Source organism: Ursus arctos, unplaced genomic scaffold, assembly GCF_023065955.2.
Source record: "Ursus arctos isolate Adak ecotype North America unplaced genomic scaffold, UrsArc2.0 scaffold_3, whole genome shotgun sequence".
NCBI lineage: Eukaryota > Metazoa > Chordata > Mammalia > Carnivora > Ursidae > Ursus > Ursus arctos.
In genome coordinates, this window is record NW_026622985.1 from 55015899 (window position 1) to 55041600 (window position 25702).

Below are 25702 nucleotides of genomic sequence, written 5' to 3' on the forward strand. Positions count from 1 at the left end.
CTTAGAATCTTAACCTAAAATATGTAACTTTTCCTTTGTTTAAAAAGAAAATAATGAAGAAAGCTAAACTGAGGAAGGGAGCCAAGAAAAAGAAGTTATCTGGGAATTAAACAAGCTATTTCAACTTTTCAAACTGTCTAAGGATAAACAAAATGCAATAGAAACAGCAGAAATCGCACCTCCCCTTTCTCTCATATGTAGCACATTCTTAATAAGAACATAAATAAGTAGTCTTCTATGCTGGTTCAGACCGAACCTTTTAGTAGCCTGAGTGCAAACGTAGAGCTAAGAGGTCACTGCCTGCTTTATTCTTGCATATCACCTATAGGCTCAGATGTTTTTGTTTAGAAGTGTGCTCTAAGATCTTCAGAACCATTTGGGAAATCTGCTCTAATCTATTAGCAGGTATTAAAGGGCACTTCTGGAAAAAGCACTTCATGAATTTATGGAAAGGGAATTAACATCAGGGTCATGAGCAAGTTAATTTACCATACCATTAATGAAGCTTAAGCTTCTAGTTATGTGTTTACACAGTCATATGTTTTTGTAAAATTTGCAAAAATAAGGTACACTTATCCCCAATAACTGAGACCACTTTCTCTTCGATTCTGACTTTCCTTCCATCACACTTTCTCTCTTATGCAGGCATGTTGAAGTGGCCACAAACATTGTGAAATCCAAGCGGAAGTTAAGTTGGTATACATTTAGATTGGGCTTAGTGAGATAGTTATGTGGTGTGCAGTTACTTCCATGAAGAAGTAAGTTATGACCAGCTGTTTCCAACACGAGAATCACTTTCAGGAATACATCAGCCATTGTGGAAACTAACTCAATGTCAGGATTTGAAGGTGCAGGGACAGACCTTGTTTTGTCATATGTTTGGAGAATAGGATGGAGGCTCCTCCCCACTGTTCCCCAGGTATGCTTGCCCTTTGTCCTCTGTGCCTTTGCTTTTCTTATTTCTCCCATCTAGCCCTGCCTTCCTACTTCCTCCAGTGAAAATCTGACACCAGATCTGATCAAATGCCATTTCCTCAGTGAAGCCTTCCCAAGTATAGAATAAATCTCTTCATCTGTTTTCCATTCTGTTGCTTTTGTTTGTGTCTCTCTTTAAAAATAAACACTAGTTGTATTTTAGTTATTTGTGAACATGACTATTTCTTCCACTAAACTGTAAACTCTTAAATGTCTTATTTAACTTTGAACTTCCCACCGTGTCAACCATGGTGTCAAACAATGGTGCCTAGAAAACGCTGATGTGAACTTAATTTTCTAAATTGGTCTGTTCTTTTGTTAACATGATGCTTAACATATTTATTCGCCTCATGCACTGTTTCTTTTGTTAGAACAGGGCTCCCGCACAAAGATATAAAGATTGAGACACAGATCTACATACGTATCATTGATATGTAAACAATTAAAAATCTAGTAATCTAAATCCTAGTAGCTTCATAAAATGAAGTTCTAGGTAGTAAATTAATCTTTGCAAGACTAAGGGCTTAAAAGAAGACAGAAAAGACCATTGAAGGTCACAATTTGCATATTGATCTAACTGTATGCTTATTCTCTTACAAACACATAATTAACTTTGCTTTTATTGAATTTTGGTTCTAAACCAATTTTATTAGTCATAGTTTCACTAGTAATTTCAGTGAAGTATGAGAGACAAATGTTAGTTAAGAAGGTAGCATGTATACTAATGTATCTGGATATTAGATTTAATACACACCAAAAGTACTGCTTTGTAGGTACTGGGTTTGATCAATAGCTATGGTCCATTCTTACAGTATTTCTTAGGGCAGGAAATATTTCACAGTTAGAACTAAATTGAGTCTTAAGGTTATAATACAGAGGAGATATAAAAGTAAGCCATTATCAGAAGCCCCAATTATCTGGTGTAAGAGCAGGAGAATTAACTGCAGTAATATGATCTCTCCCTAAGTACTGGAATTCTTTTAAATGTCTTCACTGTGATCACATAGTAGTAGAAATTGCACTGATTTGGGAATCAGGAGATTGAAGCTGAGTCCTGGCTATGCCATTTATTAGTTGTAGGACTCTGAACGAGATGGTTTGACTCAATAGCTCTGAGTTTCCTCATGTGGGAAATGGGAATAATTATATTTAATATTAATACTTGTTCTACATACCTTATAGGTCTGTCTTGAGGAGTCAATGGAACTCATCTGTTGATTCATCAGCAAGACTTTAGTATCTATGCCAGATAATGGATATTAAAAAGATTTGTAAATTTCAAAGCCCTATAGAAATAAAGGGGATTATTTAATAGAGAAAATATTTTATTTGGGTACTATTACAGTAAGAAACATAAATGTGGAACTTTTAGATATCTTATTTTTTTTAAAGATTTTATTTATTTACTTGACAGAGACAGCCAGGGAGAGAGGGAACACAAGCAGGGGAAGTGGGAGAGAAAGAAGAAGGCTCCCACCGGAGGAGCCTGATGCGGGGCTCGATCCCAGGACTCTGGGATCACGCCTTGAGCCGAAGGCAGACGCTTAATGACTGTGCCACCCAGGCACCCCAGGTATCTTATTGAACAGAAAAATGACATTTTAATTGATACAAAGCCATGTCTCCAGGGCTTAGGCAAAAGATAAATATTTCAGCATTTTCTCCCTAACCTAACACCAATGCTGAACTCGTCCTATATATGTAGGAAATTCTAAGTGTGTGTATGTATATATACACAAATAGCCATACAATACATACTATATGTATAGTATACATACACTCTATGGAGAGTCTACATGATGAAGTAGAAAATAGGAAATTAGGCAGTGCGGCGCCTAGAGGGAAAGCTAGAGGGAGACGGACATTGAGAGAACGAGAAGGAAGGAGAGAAAATGACGTCCACGCATTACAGTACCTATAGCCAAGCTGCAGCCCAGCAGGCCCAACCCACTCATGGATATGCACAGACCACCCAGGCATATGGGCAGCAAAGTTATGGAACCTATGGACAGCCCACTGATGTCAGCTATACCCAGGCTCAGACCACTGCGACCTATGGGCAGACTGCCTATGCAACTTCTTATGGACAGCCTCCCGCTGGTTATACTACTCCAACTGCCACCCAGGCATACAGTCAGCATGTCCAGGGGTACGGCACTGGTGCTTACGATACCACCACTGCTACAGTCACTACCACCCAGGCCTCCTATGCAGCTCAGTCTGCTTATGGCACTCAGCCTGCTTACCCAGCCTATGTGCAGCAGCCGGCAGCCACCGCACCTGAAAGACCGCAGGATGGTAACAAACCCGCTGAGACTAGTCAACCTCAATCTAGCACAGGGGGTTACAACCAGCCCAGCCTAGGATATGGACAGAGTAACTACAGTTATCCCCAGGTACTTGGGAGCTACCCCATGCAGCCAGTCACGGCACCACCATCTTACCCTCCTACCAGCTACTCCTCTACACAGCCGACTAGTTATGATCAGAGCAGTTACTCTCAGCAGAACACCTATGGACAGCCGAGCAGCTATGGACAGCAGAGTAGCTATGGTCAACAAAGCAGCTACGGGCATCAGCCGCCCACTAGTTATCCCCCCCAAACTGGATCCTACAGCCAGGCTCCAAGTCAATATAGCCAACAGAGCAGCAGCTATGGGCAGCAGAGCTCATTCCAACAGGACCACCCCAGTAGCATGGGTGTTTATGCACAGGAGTCTGGAGGATTTTCCAGACCAGGAGAGAACCAGAGCATGAGTGGTCCTGATAACCGGGGCAGGGGAAGAGGGGGATTTGATAGCGGAGGCATGAGCAGAGGTGGGCGGGGAGGAGGACATGGTGGAATGGACGCTGGAGAGCGAGTTGTCTTCAATAAGCCTGGTGGACCCATGGATGAAGGACCAGATCTTGATCTAGGCCCACGTGTAGATCCAGATGAAGACTCTGACAACAGTGCAATTCATGTGCAAGGCTGAAATGACAGTGGGACTCTAGATGATCTGGCAGACTTCTTGAAGCAGTGTGGAGTTGTTAAGATGAACAAGAGAACCGGACAACCCATGATCCATATCTACTTGGACAAGGAAACAGGAAAGCCCAAAGGTGATGCTACAATGTCCTATGAAGACCAACCAACTGCCAAGGCTGCCGTGGAGTGGTTTGATGGGAAAGATTTCCAAGGGAGCAAGATTAAGGTGTCTCTTGCTCAGGAGAAGCCTCTGATGAACAGCGTGCGGGGTGCTATGCCTCCCCATGAGGGCAGAGGGATGCCGCCGCCGCTCCGTGGAGGTCCCGGGGGCCCAGGATGTCCTGGGGGCCCCATGGGTCACATGGGAGGCTGTGGAGGAGACAGAGGTGGCTTTCCCCCAAGAGGGCCCCGGGGTTCCTGAGGGAACCCATCCGGAGGAGGAAACGTCCTGCACCGAGCTGGAGACTGGCAGTGCCCCAATCCGGGGTGTGGAAACCAGAACTTCGCCTGGAGAACAGAATGCAACCGGTGTAAGGCCCCAAAGCCTGAAGGCTTCCTTCCACCACCCTTTCCACTCCTGGGCGGTGACCGTGGCAGAGGCGGCCCTGGTGGCATGCGGGGCGGAAGAGGAGGCCTCATGGACCGCGGTGGTCCTGGTGGCATGTTCAGAGGTGACCACGGTGGAGACAGAGGGGGCTTCCGTGATGGCCAGGGCATGGACCAAGGTGGCTTTGGTGGAGGAAGACAGGGCGGCCCTGGTGGGCCCCCTGGACCTTTGATGGAACAGATGGGAGGAAGAAGAAGCGGACGCGTAGGACCTGGAAAAATGGATAAAGGCAAGCACCGTCAGGAACGCAGAGACCGGCCCTACTAGACGCAGAGACCGGCCCTACTAGACGCAGAGACCCTGCAGAGCTGCACTGACTACCAGATTTATTTTTTAAATCAGAAAAAATGTTTTAAATCTATAATTCCATATTTATAATGTTGGCCACAACATTATGATTATTCCTTGTCTGTACTTTAGTATTTTTCACCATTTGAGAAGAAACATTAAAACAAGTTAAATGGTTAAAAAAAAAAAAAAAAAGAAAGAAAAAGAAAATAGAAAATAGAAAATCAGAAAACCTGGATTATAGTCCTAACTCTGCAGTATACACATTCAGCACATACTATGTATATACTATGCCTTGTATCTGTATGTGTATATATGTGTGTAAATACATGCATATGTGTGTGTGTGTGTATACAAGCACACACATACACATATCTGAATATCATCCTCTAAAGCCTCAGGATTTGCACATGGTTGAATTCTAAGGCAGCTGCTGCCATAGATTAAATCTATACCAGGATGGGTCCAGTGGGAGAGCAAAGGTCAGAGTCACATCCAGGATGCCCTGGGAAGTCCAGAATATCAGCTAATCAAAAATATTTATATGGTTCACTCCTTTGTACAGTCAGTCCTAACTGCTCTAGAGAGAAAATAAACAGAAGAAAAAATAGTCCTTAACCTTAAACTGCTCACAATTCAGCAGAAAATCAGAAAAGACATAAATGTCTTCTGAAACTTTCACAGAACAACCCACATGCAAATGAATACCATATTGTGCAGTTTTTCTCTTTCTTCCTAATCTCACCTGGGCTCTTTAAGAATAGTCCAGAAAAGCCACTTTTCTGAGACAGAGAAAAAAGGGGTTAACAATGTTCTGGTCACTGAATTGAATGCTTTACTTGAAGAAACAGACTCATAGATTTTAAGTATCCCAAACAGTATCATAAATCTAGTAAAGTAACATAACCAGGTTGCACACCGAAGTCTGATTCCAATGCTCTTAACCATGACACCATATGATAACTTGTAAGAATGCTGAAAACTATAATAATGTTACTGGACTTTTTTCTTTTTAGAAATCTTAGTAATTGTGGGGGCACCTGGGTGGCACAGTCGTTAAGTGTCTGCCTTCGGCTCAGGGCGTGATCCCAGCGTTCTGGGATCGAGCCCCATATCAGGCTCTTCCGCTGGGAGCCTGCTTCTTCCCCTTCCACTGTCCCTGCTTGTGTTCCCTCTCTCGATGGCTGTCTCTCTCTTTCTGTCAAATAAATAAATAAAATCTTTAAAAAAAAAAAAAGAAATCTTAGTAATTGTGAAGAAAATTCTATTGAGACTACCTCTATGTCCTACCCATAATACATGAAAACCACTGTGGTAGATTGAGTGCAAAGAGGCTGGACAATGAAGATGGATTTGAACACCATCCAACTGTCACTGAGTTAAAGGAATGTCAAGATGCTTGCTAGTTGACAGCTACCCAAGAGTCCCCGTCTGCTCTTTTAGAGAACCAAGCAGGAAGTATAGGAAAGAATGCTGGGTAGGCTGATATGATGAGGAAGAGGAGTCTTAGTGATAGCTATGCACTATTCTATCTAAAACAGATCCAAACTCCAAGAGTGCCCCAAATCAATTGATGCTCTTAGGGTCAAAGGATTCCCTCTTTTCCAAACAAAGTATGTCTTTGCACATGTTTTGTCCTCTTCTTGGAATACTCTTCCCCACATATCTGTGGCAAAATACTTATTTCAAGACTTAGCTCCAGGGGCGCCTGGGTGGCACAGTGGTTAAGCGTCTGCCTTCGGCTCAGGGCGTGATCCCGGCGTTATGGGATCGAGCCCTGCATCAGGCTCCTCTGCTATGAGCCTGCTTCTTCCTCTCCCACTCCCCCTGTTTGTGTTCCCTCTCTCGCTGGCTGTCTCTATCTCTATCGAATAAATAAATAAAATCTTTAAAAAAAAAAAAAGACTTAGCTCCAATATCAGGTCTATACCACTGCCTTCCCTGACTCTCCCAGATAGACAGAATTATTGATAGTTAACACCTTTATTATAGAGCTTGCTTGCTCTTGCTCTTGCACGCACGTGCACTCTCTCTCCACGTGTGTGTGTGTGTGTGTGTGTGTGTGTGTGTGTGTGTGTGTGTGCGTGCACGTGTCCCAGCATTCTGACTAGCTAAATTCACTTATACATTGCTTGGTCCATGCAATAGTCAGTGTTGCACAAAAGTGCAGGTTGTGAAAACCATTCTTACAGTAAAGTAAGTCAGACTGCCTCCCTAAAAAGTCTGAAATTTTATGCACATTTATAAAGTAAAGACATCAGTACTGCAAGTGAGCTGCACCATTACTTGAAATGATGGAATGTTCTGTCCCTCACATTAGGCCAAGTGGAATGTTCATTCTACTCATTTTGAAGTGCTGGTCTAGGAAAACCTTTACACATTTGAGGCCCCAAAGGGTTATCTCATTTACCTTAATACTGAACTACCTCTGAATATGAAACTATACGGAGGGGCTACATGATGAAGTAGAAAGTAGAAAAATCAGAAAATCTGGATTATAGTCTTAACTCTACAGGCTTGCAAGTCACTGAAACTTGGACCTCAGTATTCTTTCTCTGAAACAAGGGAATTGGTTATATCAGATGTTTTCTCGGGTCCTTTTCTGCTTGATAATATATTATATATTTCTATTATAAAATAAGGGTCTAAAGGGGCACCTGGCTGGCTCAGTTGGTGGAGTGTACAACTCCTGATTTCAGGGTTGTGAGTTCAGGCCCCACATTGGGTATAGAGATCACTTAAATATAAAAACTTTTTAAAAAATGAGGGAGAATTCAAGGAGCAACGCAAACTCAGAAATAGGTTTTGCATTTAAGTATGACAGTGCAGTGAACCCATCCATGGGCTTGTCCCAGGACACGATGGAAGCACATCAGAGGATGAACAAACAGGGCCCCCTTCTTCTACCTTTAACCTTAAAAGTCACCTAATTGAGCTGAACCTTGCTTGAGTCTCTGCTTCATTGTCTTTTCCTGATTGCCTCCAATCAAACCACTCTTGATTTCATTTCAGGCTCAAATGTTCATCATAAAGTGATAAATTGTATAGGAATTCTGCATGATTATTATTCTTAGGCTTTACATAGAACATTATGTGATTAAAAAACCTATGGACTATTCCCCATTGCATATATATATGTATGTCTTAAATTTAATGCTGTTCCCTTCACACACATACAACACACACACACACACACACACAAATATCCTCATAAAAACCATAACCTACTACTACTTAAAATAATATATTGATGGATACTTTGTAATCCAATTTCTATGAAAATGCTTATTATTAACATTTCATCATTTCATACCTCAGGGAAACATATAATACTTTTCCAAACTATTCAACCTTGTTATAGGGACCAACTATCTTTATTAAAGTTTCATTTATTTATTTATTTGAGAGAGTGAAAGAGCATGTGTGCACATGCACTGATTGGGAGAGGGGCACAGGGAGAGGGAGAGAGAGAATCTCAAGCAGACTCCCCACTGAGTGCAGAGCCCAATGCTGGACTCGACTCCACTACCCCAAGATCGTGAAATCAAGAACTGGATGCCCAACGAACTAAGCCACCCAGGTGCTCCTGGACCAACTATTTTTATTAAATGAATATGGGTCAACGATAAACTACTATCTGTAGGGTTTGAATCTTTTATTTATATTTGTAAAGATTTTAAAGTAATCTCTATACCCAATGTGGGGCTTGAACTTACAAGCCTGAGATAAAGAGTCACATTCTCTACCAACTGAGTCAGCCAGGCACCCCAGGTTTGAATCTTTTAAAGTCACTAATCTATCTTTAGTCAAAATGTTCTAGAAATCCAAACTTCATAGTCTTCATAAAACTTCACAGTCTAGTGCACAGTCTAATTCACAGAAGTATTTATATATGAATGTCATGATATCTGGAACTTGCTCTAAAATACTTCATCACCACCCCTCCCAAAAAGTGAAAAGGATAGGTGAAGCCAGATTGGCAAAATATTATAATGCAGTGAAGCTGAATGAGGGGTACAGAGGGATCCATCACACTATTCTCTCTACTTTTATGTATGTTTGACTTTTTCCATATAAAAGTTTTTTTTTTAATGTAATGCCTCTATACAGGGCCTAACACATCAAAAATTCTTAACAAATATACGCTGAACAAAGTATATTAGTAAATGCAAATGTTTCTGAATTCCAATATGAGTTACTGTAGCCATTGAAAAATTATATTATCTTCCTGGGTCCCTTCAGTGTTTGTTTCCCTTGGACATTATCTAATTCTTCAATCCTATTGCCTTCTTTTGTGATCTACAAATTACATCAAAGGGTGAAGGGATGCTTGTATATCAACAATTAACATTTATAGAATGCTCACTATGTAAACAGCCAGCACCCTGCTGGACTCTTTTTAATGTATAAGACAATAGCATAGAGTGTTATCTACTGAGAAACATCTTTATGAAACCACAGGAAGACCACAGATGAAAAACAAAGGTCATTCCCATACACAGAGAATGCATTTCATCACATTTGTGTTCATTATTACACGCTCTAACTCTAATATACTTGTGCACATCACTTGCTTACTGCATTAATCCAAATGAGGCTGCTGCCACTACAGCAAAACCAAAACTTTATTTATTCTTAAGTAATCTCTACACCCAACGTGGGCTCAAAGTTACAACCCTGAGAACAAGAGTCTTGTACTCCACCTGACTGAGTCAGCCGGGCACCCCTCTGAAACTTCATTTGAAATGGTTCACAGAGATACACAGATAAAGGCAATAATGCAAATTATTAAAAATTTGTGAATCTATGGGGCGCCTGGGTGGCACAGCGGTTAAGCGTCTGCCTTCGGCTCAGGGCGTGATCCCGGAGTTATGGGATGGAGCCCCATATCAGGCTCTTCTGCTGTGAGCCTGCTTCTTCCTCTCCCACTCCCCCTGCTTGTGTTCCCTCCCCTCACTGGCTGTCTCTATCTCTAAAAAAAGAAAAAAAAATTTGTGAATCTAGGAGGGTATAAATTCCTGTATGCTTTTAAATCTTTCGAAGTAAAACTTAAAAAGAAGCTCTTTTTTGTATTTTACTGAGACAGGCTGAAGGGTGACCTAGGAGAATAATGTATGAGGACTGATGTACCCTTTTGACCCAGAAGAGTACTTTTAAAACCAGGTTACGTACCGCCCAAGGGTTCCATAGCTAGGGAACACACAATGAGAAATCAAGCCCTTCACAAAGGTATCAGTGATGGTTATCATCACCTCAGCAAACTGCCATATCCTCAGTACACAGTGCCCTCAGCTACCATCTCCAGATCAATACGGCTATCAATGACAGATGGTCAAGGCATCCCTAGCCACTCAGGTCATTCTTAGTTCACATGGTCCGACAGGATTTAGGAGTCTTGTGTCATTAGACAGTCTTTAGAAAACAACTTAGCCATTAAAGGCGGAAGCAGAGCAACGTTGTATGTCAGACAGCACACTGTTGACAGTTTAAATATACTCAGAAAGCTTAAAATGTGTTGATTTCTGTGTGTTACAATTACATTTTTACTGGAGAAGAATGTATCATTAAAACGTAAATGCATGTTGAAAGCAAAGCTATAAAAAGACTTTCTGTCACAAACCATTTCTAGACACACCAGAGCTAGGAAGAAAAAGTAATATTTTTCAGCATTGATTTGATCAAAATCGTAATTTCTGTGGAAAGGAGAACGGGCTTTTGGTCCAAATATAATTTTTAATGTGGTTTATACTTCACAGAATCTGATTTGAGATCCATTTAGTTTGGAGACGGCACATAAACTGGTCACCTATCTCAAAAGAACCTTTGCAGTAACATTTCATGGGGACGCCAACAATTTTCTAGTCAACGCAGTATTATCAACTCTTTACTACATAATCCAATATTTTCACTATTTTTTCTTAAAGATTTTATTTATTTGTTCGACAGAGATAGAGACAGCCAGTGAGAGAGGGAACACAAGCAGGGGGAGTGGGAGAGGAAGAAGCAGGCTCATAGTGGAGGAGCCTGATGTGGGGCTCGATCCCATTAAGCCGGGATTACGCCCTGAGCCGAAGGCAGACACTTAACCGCTGTGCCACCCAGGCGCCCCCAATATTTTCACTATTAATCACTCAGCCTATCCCTTGAGTTACCTAAGGGAAGGTATCACCACTTCTGCCCCATAAGGCATAAATACTCAAACGACACCAGGAAATACTGACGAGGCCCTATATTTATTACAAGTGAATATCGCTTCCCTATTTTAGTACTTAAATAAAGCATACTTGCTAGTACTTAGGATATAAGTAAAAACAGTTCTATAAATAGTCACAAAATTAGTTATGGATGCATCAGAAAATCCATTTCACTAATTTCCATCAAGACCTTGGAATACATTTAGGCATTTATGTTTGTGACATACAAATAACAGATTTATTACTATCACGGGGCAAATTACTTTTTGCACAAGTACTACCGACTTCGTTATCTGAGGCTTGGACTTGGCCCAAAGTGTATTGACTCACAATATTTTCCTTCATGGCAGGATTTCCATGAACAGTTGCTTTAAATTGAAAAACAGACCCAGATTGTTGAGAGAGGCAGAAGAAGACAGTTCAGCATTGGTGAGCGATGTGGTCACTGAACACAATGACTCAGTTCTGGTCAAGGAAAAGTCATAAATACTCCATTTAGAAAGAGAACTCAAAGATTTTTGAGGAAGAAAAAAAAATAATTTCTTTAGGGAGAAACTTCCTTCAGGCAAATCTCAAAAATAAATGGTAACATTTATATAGCAGTTGCTAGAATGCTTCCTCACTGACAAGAGAGAATTCAAAAAGAAAAGAATCTTGGCCTCTAGAAAAGCAGTGGGAAACCTCTGGCCCTTCGTTTAATTTCTTCTAGCTAGACCATGAAAAGTTTTCTAAAACCAAGTGTCTTTTGAGCCTCCCTTCTCTACCATTAAGAGCAACAAATACAGCTGTGCAAACAGCAGGAATGTGTGTTCCTGCGGTAAGATGCATGCCCTGGCTCCTCCGGGGGGAATTCTCTTTCAGACATGTGCACGATCCTCTGAGTCAGCAACCTCAGAGAGGGACGAGGAGATGTTGGCAAAGGTGAATTCCAGTCTGAACCAGTAAGAGAAGATACAAGACAGATGGGTGGGGATTCTCGGACAACAAACAGGGAAGATTCTGACAGCTGACAAGAAGGGAGGAAAAGATTGAAAGCCTTGCAACTGGAGCTGCAGGGAACACAAGCGAGAAGGGAGAAATGCTGCTTTTTCTTTCTTATCCATTTTTAGATCTTTCTTCTTAGTCCTCTTGCTACCTTGTTTGCTTGGTGAGAACATGGGCTTTGGAGCCATCGTCAGGGCTTGAATCTCAGCCCATCATATATTAGCTGTGTGGTTCTGGTAATTTCACTAACACCCCTCAACTCTGGCTCCCTCATCTGTAAAACAGACAGAAGGATGCTCACCTCCTGGAGTTCCTGTAAGGAGGGAATAAGATGCTATAAAATATACAGCAGGTATCCGGCTCACTGTGGGTGCTTAAAAACGTGTTAGCACCTTTCTTCTCCTCTTCTTTAATTCTTTGAGTCTACATTTCTTCTTCTTTCAACTTTCGCTCACATCTACTAGAACTTTGGGCCCTTTACTTCATTATTCATTTTCTGTGGGTCGGTAGCCGCGGATGGAAAGATTTCCCAATCCCTGGAGTAAATAGGATGTTCATTTGCAAGGGCTGATAACCTTCATGGTTGTCTGATTCCCAAAAGACTGAGTTTCCTGCTGATCAGAAAAAAGCAATTTTCAACACAGGAAGTTTCGAGGAATCTGGGAATTAGAAAGAATGCCTGGCTCCTCTTAATCGGAGAATGTTATACTTGGATCCCCTTTCAAATATTGATCCAGCAGTTAGGCAGAGACCCCAAGGCACTGAACAGCCTGAGCCCTGGTTGAGGCCTGTACTCCCTCTTACTCTACAGTGAGACCTGGGCCCTGGGGGACTGCTTTATTAAAAGCAAATTTCAAGAGCAGTATAGTAAGTCTGAACTGCATCCATAGAGAAGAATAAATTCTGTGTTCAAAGTAAAATGAGTCATAGCTCAAATTCCAGCATTTGTTGGTTCTGAACTAGCAATGCAAGTACTATGAATTGTTTTGGGAGGGCATGGAAGGAACCCCAAATTCATTTCAGGAAGCAACCACGAGTTTTTTAAAAAAGGAATGAAGGAGGGGCGCCTGAGTGGCTCAGTTGGTTAAGCGTCTGCCTTCAGCTCAGGTCATGATCCCCGGGTCCTGGGATGGAGTCCTGTGTAGGGCTCCCCGCTCAGTGGGGAGCTTTCTCCCACTCCCTCTGCTCCTCCCTGCGACACCCCCCACCCCGACTCATGTTCTCTCTCTCTCTCTCTTTCAAATAAATAAATAAAATCTTTAAAAAAAAAGGGGGGGTGAAGGGGTAGGAGAGAACAAGGAAGTAAGAGGAAGGAGGAGAGAGAAAGAACATCTCAAGGAGAAGTAGTTTCTCTTTCTTCCTAGCCTCTAAGAGAGTATCCCTTTGATGGGCAGCCTGGAGAAAAGCACTTCTGGGCGGGTTGCCTAAAGTGAGCAGCACTATGGACTGCTCCCTTCTTTTTTTTTTTTTTTTTTTTTAGATTTTATTTATTTATGGAGAGAGAGAGAGTGCACGTGCTTGAGACGGGGGTGGGGGGCAGCAGAGAGAGAGGGAGAAGCAGGCCCCAGGCCCCACTGGGCAGGGAGCCCGATGTGGGACTCAATCCCAGGACCCCAGGATCATGACCTGAGCAGAAGGCAGATGCTTAATCAACTGAGCCACCCAGGCGCTCCCTGCTCCCTCCTTCTTGGAGCTCCTCAGCTCCCTGGCTTTCTGGACACCTCTCTATTCTATTCCTCGTGTGCCTCCCTACATACACGCCCTCCCCCTAATTAGTCCCCAGAGTTCACTCCTTGGAGCTCTCACTCCAGAAGCTCTATCTGAACAATTTTATTTATTTCTGTGACTTTTCCTACCCCTTAAATAATGACAACTCCCAAACACACCCCTTTCAACCCATTCTCTCTTCTAAAACCCACAAACCAAACTGGCCATAGTCAGCAGCTGGTGATCATGTCTAAAATCAAAGTTGTTACCTCCACGCTTCCTAAACCTCTTGCCACTATCCACATGGTATCTACCAGTGCTCAACATAAAAGCAGCTCTGTAGTCCTTCTTGATGTTTCTTCTACTTCAACTCCCAAATCCAATCTATCACCAAGTGCTCTTGATTCTACTTCCTGAATCTCTCTCCAGTCTATGCTGTTCTTCCAATCCTATAGCCACTGTCTTAGATAAAATTCCCATCATCTCCCACCTGGACTCCTAACTTCTCTGTGTCTAGTATCTTTTCTGGACAATCTTGGCATCAAAGTGATCTTTCTAAAACACAAATGTAATACTCCTTTAATAATCCCAATAGCCTCTGATGGCTCTTTTCTGTTTCCTGAAATAAAAGTCCAAATCCAAACAAGTTTCTTCATAACCTTGCTCAGTCTTCTTTAACATACCCATATCTTGCAGGTCCCCCCACTGCATCCCACCACCCTTATTTCAAGCGCTACAATTCAGCCACACCAAACTGCTTGTTATTCCCCAAACACATGATCCTTGATGTTTTGCCTTTGCATGTTCTGTTCCCTCTATACGAAATGCTTTTCCTTTCCAGGTGAGCTCCTTCACTTCTTTAAGTAATGTCATTACTCTGTAAAGTTTTCACTCCCTGCCTAATAAATTACTCACATTTACCTATGGAATACTTGGTCCTTTATTAGGGTACTTTTCTTTCTTTTTTAAATTAAGTTTATTATTTTAATTTCGGTACAGTTAACATACAGTGTGATATTAGTTTCAGGTGTGCAATAAGTGATTCAACAATTCTATACAGTACTCAGTGCTCATCATGATAAGTGTGCTCTTTAATCCCCATCACCTATATCACCCATCCCCCTATGCGCCTCTCCTCGTGACCATCAGTTTGTTCTCTACAGTTAAGAGTCTGTTTCTTGGTTTGTCTCTCTTTTTTTTACTTTGCTCATTTGTTTTATTTCTTAAATTCCACATATGAGTGAAGTCATATAGTATTTGACTTTCTCTGACTTATTTCACTTAGCATAATACTCTATAGCTCCATCCACGTTGTGGCAAATGGCAAGATGTCATTCTTTTTTATGGTTGAGTAATATTTCATTGTATGTATATACCGCTTCTTCTTTATCCATTCATCTATCAGTGGACATTTGGGCTGCCTCCATAATTTGACTATTGTAAATAATGCTGCTATAAACATAGGGGTGCATGTATCCTTTTGAATTAGTGTTTTTGTATTTTTGGGGTAAACACCCTGAAGTGTGATTCCTGGATTTTAAGGTAGTTCTATTTTTAACTTTTTGAGGAACCTCCATACTGTTTTCCAGAGTGGCTGCACCAGTTTGCATTCCCACCAACAGTGTACTAGGGTTCCTATCTCTCCACATTCTCTCCAACACTTGTTTCTTGTGTTTTTTATTTTAGCGATTCTGATAGGTATGAAGTGATATCTCATTGTTTTGATTTGCATTTCCCTGATGATGTGTGATGTTAAGCATCTTTTCCTGTGTGTATTGGCTATCTGCATATCTTCTTTAGAGAAATGTCTGTTCACGTCTTCTGCCCATTTTTAAATTGGATTATTTATTTTGGGGATGTTGTAGAAGTTCTTTATATATTTTCGATACTAATCCTTTATCAGATAGGTCATTTGCTAATATCTTCTCTATCACGGACTTTTCAAGATGCACTGCAAGTACTGGTTTACATATTTGTCTCCTTGGATAAAGGAGACCAAGATTGTAAGTTTCTAAAAGACAGGCTTCATCTCTTATTTTTTGGTGTTCCCGCCTGTTCACTAAACACTCAATAAATGCTAATGGATATCAAGAGAGTCAGCTTTCCACACAAGAAAGGAACCCTAGGACTCCCCAGAAAGTGCTTTTTCCCAGAGAAAGCTCTTCAGGTCCATGGAGTCTTACTCTATGTATCAGCCCATACCTAGAATAAGATCAGAATATTTTCCTTCAGCTTAAAAGAGGGATTGAGATGGGGTAGGAGAGATAGAGAAGGAGGAAAAGAGTGATAGATGACCACTCCTTTAATGATGCAGTGTACTTTTCCTATATACAAAGAGAGAATTTATTCCTTGTTTACAAAGTTGAGGACTCAACAGAATCTTCCGCCAGTGCTCTGTATTTAGTAGATCCTTAAAAAGCACTTGAATAAATTAATCCACAGGCAAATGCTATCTAGTTGGTCAGAAATTTGCACTAGAGATAAAAAACTCACTCACTTTAGCTTTTCTTTCTCCAGTGTCTTTCTTTCTCTCTTTCTTTATGTACCTCTGTCTCCCTTTCTCTCTTTTTCTTTCTTCAGCTGAGTTCATTTCTGACAAGCAGAAAAAGTTAAAAGTGGCCACCAGGAAATTTTTCGAGCCTCTGTACTCGAATACCCTCTGGAAAAATACATTCGATTTACAACCACAACACATACAACTGGGTATCTTAACTGTAAATCTAATGTAATGATTGTTCCTTTAGATATTTCCTTAATTTTATGAGAGTAATAAATACACCCTTTAATGACTGTAGGTTCAAATCATTTCCAAATGACTGATTTTCACTGCATTGCTACCGTATGTTTCTGTTATGTAAATAACTAAATATTCCTAAATTGCTCCATTAATATATAGAAAAACCATTCACTATTTATTTTTAAATGGCTGAGGGGCAGGTTATAAGAATATTGCCAAAAAATGAGTTTTATAACAACTCTCTAAGCATATTATGTTTGAAAATGCAATATTTATACAGTAGAAACCATAATACTAAAACCCAACAAGCTTCTTTTAAAATATAAACTATTAAAACATTTTAAGAAATATGAAGAGAAATCTTTAAACACCAATTCCATATCAAAGTTCTCAGGATTTTGCATTTATACAGAGCAGAGTTCATGAACTCCTGCTAACCATGTTAACAATCTACCAGGTTTCTAAAGACTCAGCAGGGGTTAGAATTAGAAGACTCTGCCATCAACATCAATAACAGGAGCAGTGACACTCAGAGGAGTTTTCCACTGTGCTCTCCAAGGAGGGTTCAGCACATTCAGGGACCGTAGCCCATAAAGGAAAGAGGACTATAGTTAGTAAATACAAATAAAATCTAGAGGGACACATTATTTCGGATTTTGTTTTTAAACAGTGAGAGTCTTTTTAAAAATTCCGTGTGTGTGTGTGTGTGTGTGTGTGTGTGTGTGTTTTGTGTGTTAGTATATATTTACTGCCCCAACAGCAGTACTTCTCGTTTTAAAGAGCCTTACCACTTAAAAGGAATTTTGACTTCAGATTTTTGTTTTGATTCACAGGAGAAAAGATGTGAACAAAATCACAAAGGTTTCTCTGCGAGGCAAGAAAATGGCTTGACCCTAATTCAAGATGGAAGCCTATTGGACATATGATGACCCAAGCAATTTGGTGTGTCCTACACCCAAGGCAGGTGGCAGATCAATTCAGAAACACATAAAAACAAAGGGACTGTAGCTGAGTTTTCAAATATACATTAGAAACTAATTTCAATGCATTTTTTGAAATAAATAAAACTTTGTACAATATGAATTCATTACTTATGGATTTTCATTGGCAAGAAAACGTAGTTCCCCTCTACCCCTCACCCCTCTTTAAAACAGTTCTCACCCAATTCCCCTTCTTCAATCCCTTCTCCATAAAAACCTGATTTTTTTTTTTAACTGGGTGATTGGGGCTTGGTAAAAAATAGTTCAGCAAAGGGGCAATATTCAAATCTTAAGGCTGAGTTAACCATTAATTTTTTGGTATTTTCTCTTCTTTTTGTAAGCCCAAGCAGTATAAACTATCCGTATTTCCTGCTGTTGCCGGTGGCAGGAAGACCGTGTATCACATTCTATCAATTTGTTTTGAAGCTGAAGGAAACATGACAATGATCTCTAAAGCGGTGTTTATTCTGTGGTGCAGTCAACACTAAAAGTATCTGTATATGTGATTTGCATGCTGGTCTTCTGGATCTTTAATTTTTAGAAAGCTCAAGCATTGTAAACCCATATCTTTATAATGCCCAAATTTGTTTTCTTTTCAGCCCATCATTATTGTAGCAGTTAGTGCACGCTGAACAAAGACTTTTGTGAGATTTTATGGGGTTTTTGTTGACTGTTCTCCAATTAGGCTAAATAATAAACGCAATTGTAGATCCTTTCAGATAAAGCCAATTCTATAAGGCCAAATCTACGGATTTCATAATAATCTCAGTCTTATCTGCCCCTAGTTCCAGGAAGCATATTCACGGTAGTCATGGCAATTTACACAAGGGAGCTAAATTGTCTCTTTTTTGTCTCTCTAAATTACCATATGCACAAATTCTGCCTTTGGGGAAAGTGCTATGTTATTTGCATCCATGGACAAGCTATTTATATCTGAACACATTTGAACTGACAAAAAGAAATTAAAAAAAAAAAAGAAAAGAAAAAGAAAGGGATACGTTAATGGGAATATATGGGGAAAATTTACCAGAGTCAGCAATTTTTCCCCCTTACTTTCTTTGTATATTCATTTCACCATAGCAAATGGTCACAGATTAAACCAAACTGTTGTATGACTCAGTAACTTGACAATTCCTTGAGAGGAAGCAATATATTTTTCTCTTTTAATTTGCTTTAAAAATTGAAGCTTTCCACTTCTTTTATTTTATTATTTTATTACTTTTTTCAAGTAATCTCTACACCCAATGTGGAGCTCAAACTTACAACCTCAAGATCAAGAGTCACATGCTCCACTGACTGTGCCCGCCAGGCGCCCCTCCCCTTCTTTTCATATTTTAGCTAACAAATTTGCTTTAGTCAATTATGAATATTTGCTCAACATTTCTAAAACAGCACTTTTTATTGTGGTAAAAATATTTAACCATTTTAACCACTGTCCAGTGCACAGTTCAGTGGTATTAAGCGCATTCATATTGCCGTGCTGCCCGCACCACCATTCATCTCTAGAACTCTTTTCATCTCCCAAACTGACACTACCCATTAAATGGCAACACTTTAGTCCTCCCTACCCACCCAAACCCCGGCAACCACCATTCTAGCTGCTGTCTCTATGAATTGACAACTCTGTATCTCATATCAATGGAATCACATAGTATTTGTCCTTTCGTGGTGTGACTGGCTTATTTCAGTGAGCATAATCTTTTCAAAGTTCATCCACGGTGTGTAGCATACATCAGACTGTCCTTCCTCTTTAAGGCTGAATAATATTCCATTGTATGTAAACACCACCCTTTGTTCATCCGTTCATCAGTCAATGGACATTTTACACCTTTTGGCTGTTGTGAAGAACTGCTATGAACACGGGTATACAAACAGCTATTTGAATCTCAGAAGTAGAATCCTGAATCATATGGAAATTCTATGTTTAATTTTTTTGGCAATGCTACATTGTTGTCCACAGTGGCCACACTATTTTACATTTCTACCAGCAAGGCACAAGGATTCCAGTTTTTTCACAACCTCATCAAGATTTTATTTGGGTTTTTTTGTCTTTTGTTTTTATAATAACATCCGAATAAGTGTGAAGTGGGATCGCATTGTGGTTTTGATTTGCATTTCCCTAATGATTAATGATGTTGAGCATCTCTTCATGTGCTTATTGGTCATTTGCATAACTTCTTCAGAAAAATATCCACATCCTTGGCCTATTTTTTAATTGTTTTGTTGCTGTTGTCAAGTCGTAGGAATTATTCATATATTCTTTTTTTTTTTAAGATTTTATTAATTTATTTGACAGAGAGAGACACAGCGAGAAAGGGAACACAAGCAGGGGGAGTGGGAGAGGAAGAAGCAGGCTCCCAGTGGAGCAGGGAGCCCAACGTGGGGCTCAATCCCAGGACTCTGGGATCACGCCCTGAGCTGAAGGCAGACGCTTAACGACTGAGCCACCCAGGCGCCCCCGAAGATATATGATTTGAGAATATTTTCTCCCCATTCTATGTGTTGCCTTTTCACTCTGTTGATTATGTCCTTAGTGTAGTTTCAAGCTTTAATAATTTTTAAGCTTTAATAATTTAATGCTATAAATTTTCATCAAAGTTGAATTATTCACATTTTTGGACTTGTTTAGCTTTATAAATTTTTACTTACAAATTTTTAATTTTAATTTTTTTCTTTCAGTGCCTCTGAAGATGCAAAACAAAGAAAATAAAATATTAAAATTCACAAAATTAAATATAAAATCAAATAAATATTTACATAATATTTTTATAAATTTTTAGCATGTATACCTCTGAACTTATTAAAACTTAAAACTTCACTAAGACTTTTTGAACATCCTGTTTTAATTATAGAATCCAGGTGTTGAATTTATGGGTATACTATACTATTCTTTTGACTCATATGTTTGAAATTTTTCACAAAAAAAATTGGGGTCAAGAGATAGAATTTAATTATGGTAAATTAATAAGTACACATGCAACAACCTAAGCACAGAAGCACTGTAATTATAAACATTGTTGTATCCAAGGGAAAAATTCCTGGTGCAATCTTTGCCTCCTTCTGGGGAACTTTTTTTCTGTATTTACGGCCAAGGAGCGCTTTCCAAAGAGGTGTTCTTCCTTAAAGGATGACTATAACTCTTCTTAAGACTCTTTGGCATTTTAGAAAACAGTGCCAAGATATCTTTTGACTCATTCAGTTGTTTACCAAATATTTACTCAGTACATATTTCCCACATGCCAGGCACAGTGCAGATACAATTATAAACAAAATGCAATCCTTAACCAATAGCAATGTATGGTCTAGTTGAGGAGAGAGAAGAGGGCAGGTAACTAGAGCCTTCTAACAAAGCGCAAAGTGCCGCGACAGTGTGTTCAGCATTACAGCACTACAGTATTAGAGCAGACTGTGGAACCACAGAAGAATAGCACCCCATCCTCCTTACACATACAATAAAGGCTTTCCTGTGTAGGACACAACCCTGGCAATGGGGTGGGGTAAAGGTATAGAAATCAAGAGAGGATTGAGGAATGTTTCAGTCGAAGAGAGCCCCATACGTAAAGTCTTAGAGGTGCCAGGTAACATGGTACATTTGAGAAAAAGCAAGGAACTACTGTGAAGGGCAGGTAGATGTCTGGGATAGGATGTTAATGCCCTGGTAAGAAAAGGAATATAAGACATTCATAAAAATAATCCATTTTCAGCTGAAAGTGAAAGAAAGCTAACCTATTTGCCTGAATATATATTTCAATTCGAAGTAGATGTATTTTGGTTTTATTTTGTTTCACTTTACAAATTCTTTGAAACTAAATTTTAAAGTGTCAATTATCCAAATACAGTAATTGTTTTAATTTAAAATTGTATTCTATGAATTGAAATGGGCTGATGTGTGGAAAACAGGAAACACATGCGTGGATCGCATGAATACACTGAATCAGATGCACAAAGTAACCTTGCGTCAGCAGTCCTCAAACTTCAGTGAGCACAAGCGGGCTACGTAATGGGACTTCTCTACTCTCTCCCCCCGAGACTCTCACTCGGGAGATCCTGGATGGAATCCAGGAATCTGAATTTTTAACAAGACCAAAGGGATTCTTGTTTTAACTGTTTGCAATGAAATTTTTAAACCATACAAAATTATAGAAAATAGTGTAAGGTCATCCACATTCACATCACCCAGCTTCAATAGACAACACCAAACCAGTCTTATTTCATCTATATGCCACTACTTCCCTTTCAACACTAATTTATTTTGAAGATAATCCCAGATCTTAGTATTTTATCCATTAATACTTCAATTTGGGTCTCTAAAAGAAAATGACTTTATTTTTCTTAACATGACTGCAATACAATAATCATACCTAAAGACCCCAAGTGATCCCAATATAACTGGTTCACACCTTCAGAAAAACTGAACTGGTAGACTGTAGAAGAGGATAATAAGTCAGTGTCCAAGTGGACTGCTGAGGAAGATATAACTTGATTTATTTCATCATGGACTCAAACTTTTTTGGTTCAAGAATAAGCAACTTACTGGCCTCTGGCTGGCTCAGTTGGTAGAGCATGCAGTTCTTGATATCGGGGCTGCGAACTTGAGCCTCACTTTGAGTGTACAGATTACTTAAATAAATAAACTTAAAAAAAATAAGCAACTTAGGATTCATGCTGGAAAATTCATTGATTCTTCCTTCTTTTTTAATATGTTCAGTTCTTACCCAGTTAACCTGAAGAAACCACTGTGTCTCTAGAAGAAAGCTTGTTTTGCGGTATTAGTGAATCACTGAATAAGTAGCTTCAGTATGAGTATCTAAGTTGTAAGTTAGTCTTAGTGGATTTGAGATAGTTTTTCTGACCCTTTTGAAAAATAATTACATAAGTGCTTCTTATTGCTGGGTGAGAAATACTACTTTATATACAGTTTTGGTTTTCTATTTGCAGATATGGATGATGCATTACACCTAAAAAAAGTATTTTTAAGTTTATAAAATATAATTTTTAGGTTCACTTAGAATATATTTTATTTAATAAGTTAAAACTCTTCTGGCACACTATTAAACACAGAAACTCCTTTTAAAAAAGAAAAGAACTTGCTTATATTAACTGTTTAATGTTCCTGGTCACTGCTTTCATGTCTACACAGTACACAGAGCACAGTCTACCCTGTTTAAATAGCCACATTCCTTTCAGGAGACGGGACTGATTCCTGATTACCAACACCCATTAGTAGTTAGGCTTCTGGGTTTGCAATCATATTGAATGTTGGAGAACGAAATAAAATGAAAACCTTGTATTTGTACAGTTTTGAAGTTTACACTTAGAACCAACTACCTCCCAGCCACAGTGTGGAAATCTGTCTTTGCCTTAGGTTGGTTGGTGCAGTATTGTTGCATCTGGAGGACCTAAGTTTTTGTTCAGTAGTTTGAACTATATATAATAAACTGTTCAATCTGTAAAGTTTTTACAGAATAAATATTCAGCTGTGAAAACCAGTTAAATAAAACTAATATTTCTTAACACACACGAAAAAAGAATAAGCAAGATATTCGGTGATGTTTCTGAAATTGTCACCTTCAAATCTTCAAAAAAATATTTTTCAAAAGCATAAGGTTATTAAACTGAATTGAACTTAACATGAAACTTTTCTAAGATTATTGGTCAAATTTTTAAAAGGAAAAAAATTGCTTTGGTTAAATATTTTTTACCTTATCAATCTTCACAGATGAGAAAACAAGTTACTCAACTTGCCTTTCTTTCCAGAGTTACTTGTATTTCACACTTATTTAGTGTTTAAAAATATTTTTCTCAATGAGCCTCAGAAAAGTTTCCCAAAGTAACAAAGAACACAATACGGGTCCTGATAAGTTCCTTATAATTCAATTAACCCCAAATGTTAAAGAACCTTGCTATTTCTAATACAGTATTATATCCATAAAATGTACCTCTTGAAAAAGTTACTCTAGAAAATCAAGTTTAGAGAAATCTCATTTTATAGCTTAATACTTCAGCTTCTTTTTTGTATCTTCCTTATTATCATTCTCACCCGAGACAAATATTTATAAAACTGAAACTGGTATTTCTTTGACAGTTCTGTCTCCTTTCATCTGGCCTCTTAAAAAAAAGAGAATAAACAGAAGGAAGGAAGGAAGGAAGGAAGGAAGGAAGGAAGGAAGGAAGGAAGGAAGGAAGGAAAGAAAAGAAAAGAAAGGAAAAGAAAAAGAAGAGAAGAGAAGAGAACAAATGACCTTTGGGTTTACATCTGAACATCAGTAGTAATACTAAGTTTTCTTCCTTAACCATGCAAATACTTCAGTATTCTCTGCAGTAATATTAAATTAAAAGTATCTTCCATTTCACTGTCAATCCATAAAACAATGTTTGTATAACACTGATATAAATTTTATATTTGCATATTTCAAGTATATTTCATTTATTAAGTACAGTGATAATCTCTTATATCAGCTTGCAACTATTCCTTATGCATTAACAGAGGGAAAACCATGGATCCATATCAAAACTATGACACAAAATCCCATATATATAATTACTAACCTTCGAAAGCTTAAGATTAAACTGCTTCTTGGTCTTGTCATTCAAATAAGCCTTTAATAAACTGCTAAATATTATATGTTTAAGGTAAGTCATTTGTATTTTAAATACTTTATCCTTTACTGAGGTTTTTATTTGACATGTGTCCAAGATACAAAGATAAATCTTCTCTCTTGCTCTTTGATAGGTGTCAGAGTTCACTTAAAGGTTTAAGAATAGAGCTGTTGAACCAATTTTTTCTCTATTGCAAGTTATACATGAGAATTGGTAGCAGCCTGTTGAAAGAACTTTACCTGTGCATAAAAGTCCTTATCTCACCTCTATCTATCATGCTATCAATTTCTTTATTACAGGAGTTTACCTTTGGGCAGCTCATACACCAGCTGCCAATCTGTCCTCACCTTGAGACTCTGCAGCAACCACACTCAGGTGTATTGAAGCTTCACAAGAATTGAGTGTTTTCCTTCCTTCTGCAACTAGGACAGGTGCAGTCAGAACGCAAGCCTCTGGCGCTCCAGATGTGCTTCAGCGCAGTGCAGAGCCAGAGCTTTTTTAATTTCTGCCTCCCAGGTCACAGCTTCTTAGCTGGAGATTTTGGAGATTTTCTAGATTTTCTTGTCCTCATCGTATCTTTGCCCCCCACATTCCCTAAGGCATTTAAAATGGCAGCTTTGAAAAGACAACTCAAAAGTCCACCAAATACATTATGGTACTCCATAAGACGAATTACTATGTATTGTTTAAAAAAAGAAAAAAGAAAAGGAGGAAGAAAGGGAGGAAAGAACGAAGGAAGGAAAGAAATGAGGATGTTCCTTAAGTACTAATGTGGAGAGATTTCCAAGATATATTAAATAAAGAAGGAAGATAAGAATAGTATTACCTTTTGCATGAAAAAAGTTGAAAAATACTCAAAATTGCTTCTGCATTCATAAAGGAACTCTGAAAAGATACACTAAAAACTTAACACTGGTTATTGGAGTCGAAGTGTGTGAGAAGTATGCATGATGAAGGATAGGAGAGTGGGAAGGACAATTTTCATGATATACCTTCTTATCTTTTTTCATTTATTTTTGAACTATATGATTATATTGCTTATTTACATTTTTAAAAAGAAATGGAAGCTTTATTCAGTCCAAGGAAGCTGAAAGAGAGAGAGAAAGAAAGAAAGAAAGAAAGAAAGAAAGAGAAAAAAGAAAGAAAGAGGAAATACTAAGAAAGTCTCATTGTTAGGCTATTGGCACTCTAGTTTGGTGGAGAGAATAAGTTATCAGGAAATAGAGAAATAAAATTTAGAAAACTATCAGTGAAAGACGCTACAATTGATTCTGGTTGAAGAACAGGCTAAAAGACCTCCAAAACAGTTTTACAATAATACTTACAAAAAATTATTTACAAATCCTATGCCTTTACCAATTTGCATCTCTGTTTTAAAAGTGAGCAAAACGTATTTTGAAGAGGCTTTACATTATAGCAGGATTGAATGCACTTGCCTCAATTTACAAAAGACACCCCATGTGCTGTCTCCACACCTCTGATTCCAAAGGCAGAAGGTAAAGCGTGAGGGCCTGAGCCCTGCAGCAACTGACCAGCCCCAATGCCTGCTCTACTATTCAGTGGCTGTACGGTCTGTGCACATTATTTAAGTCCTTATTTCATCATCTGGACAGTGTTCATAAGGTCACCGTGAGGATTAATTAATCCCCAAGAAGCATGCCC

General features: G+C 39.1%; 2 protein-coding genes across 3 annotated transcripts in view; one reads left to right on the forward strand and one right to left on the reverse strand.

The window, feature by feature from the left end:
- Positions 1 to 25702, reverse strand: part of SKAP2 (src kinase associated phosphoprotein 2) — a 330384-nt gene that overhangs the window by 254509 nt on the left and 50173 nt on the right. The window lies entirely within an intron of this gene.
- LOC113261851 (RNA-binding protein EWS-like) lies at positions 2853 to 4825 on the forward strand. The gene is given in 1 exon segment (XM_044387259.3): positions 2853 to 4825. A coding segment is annotated over 1 exon segment (1950 nt). The 5' UTR covers positions 2853 to 2867; the 3' UTR covers positions 4818 to 4825.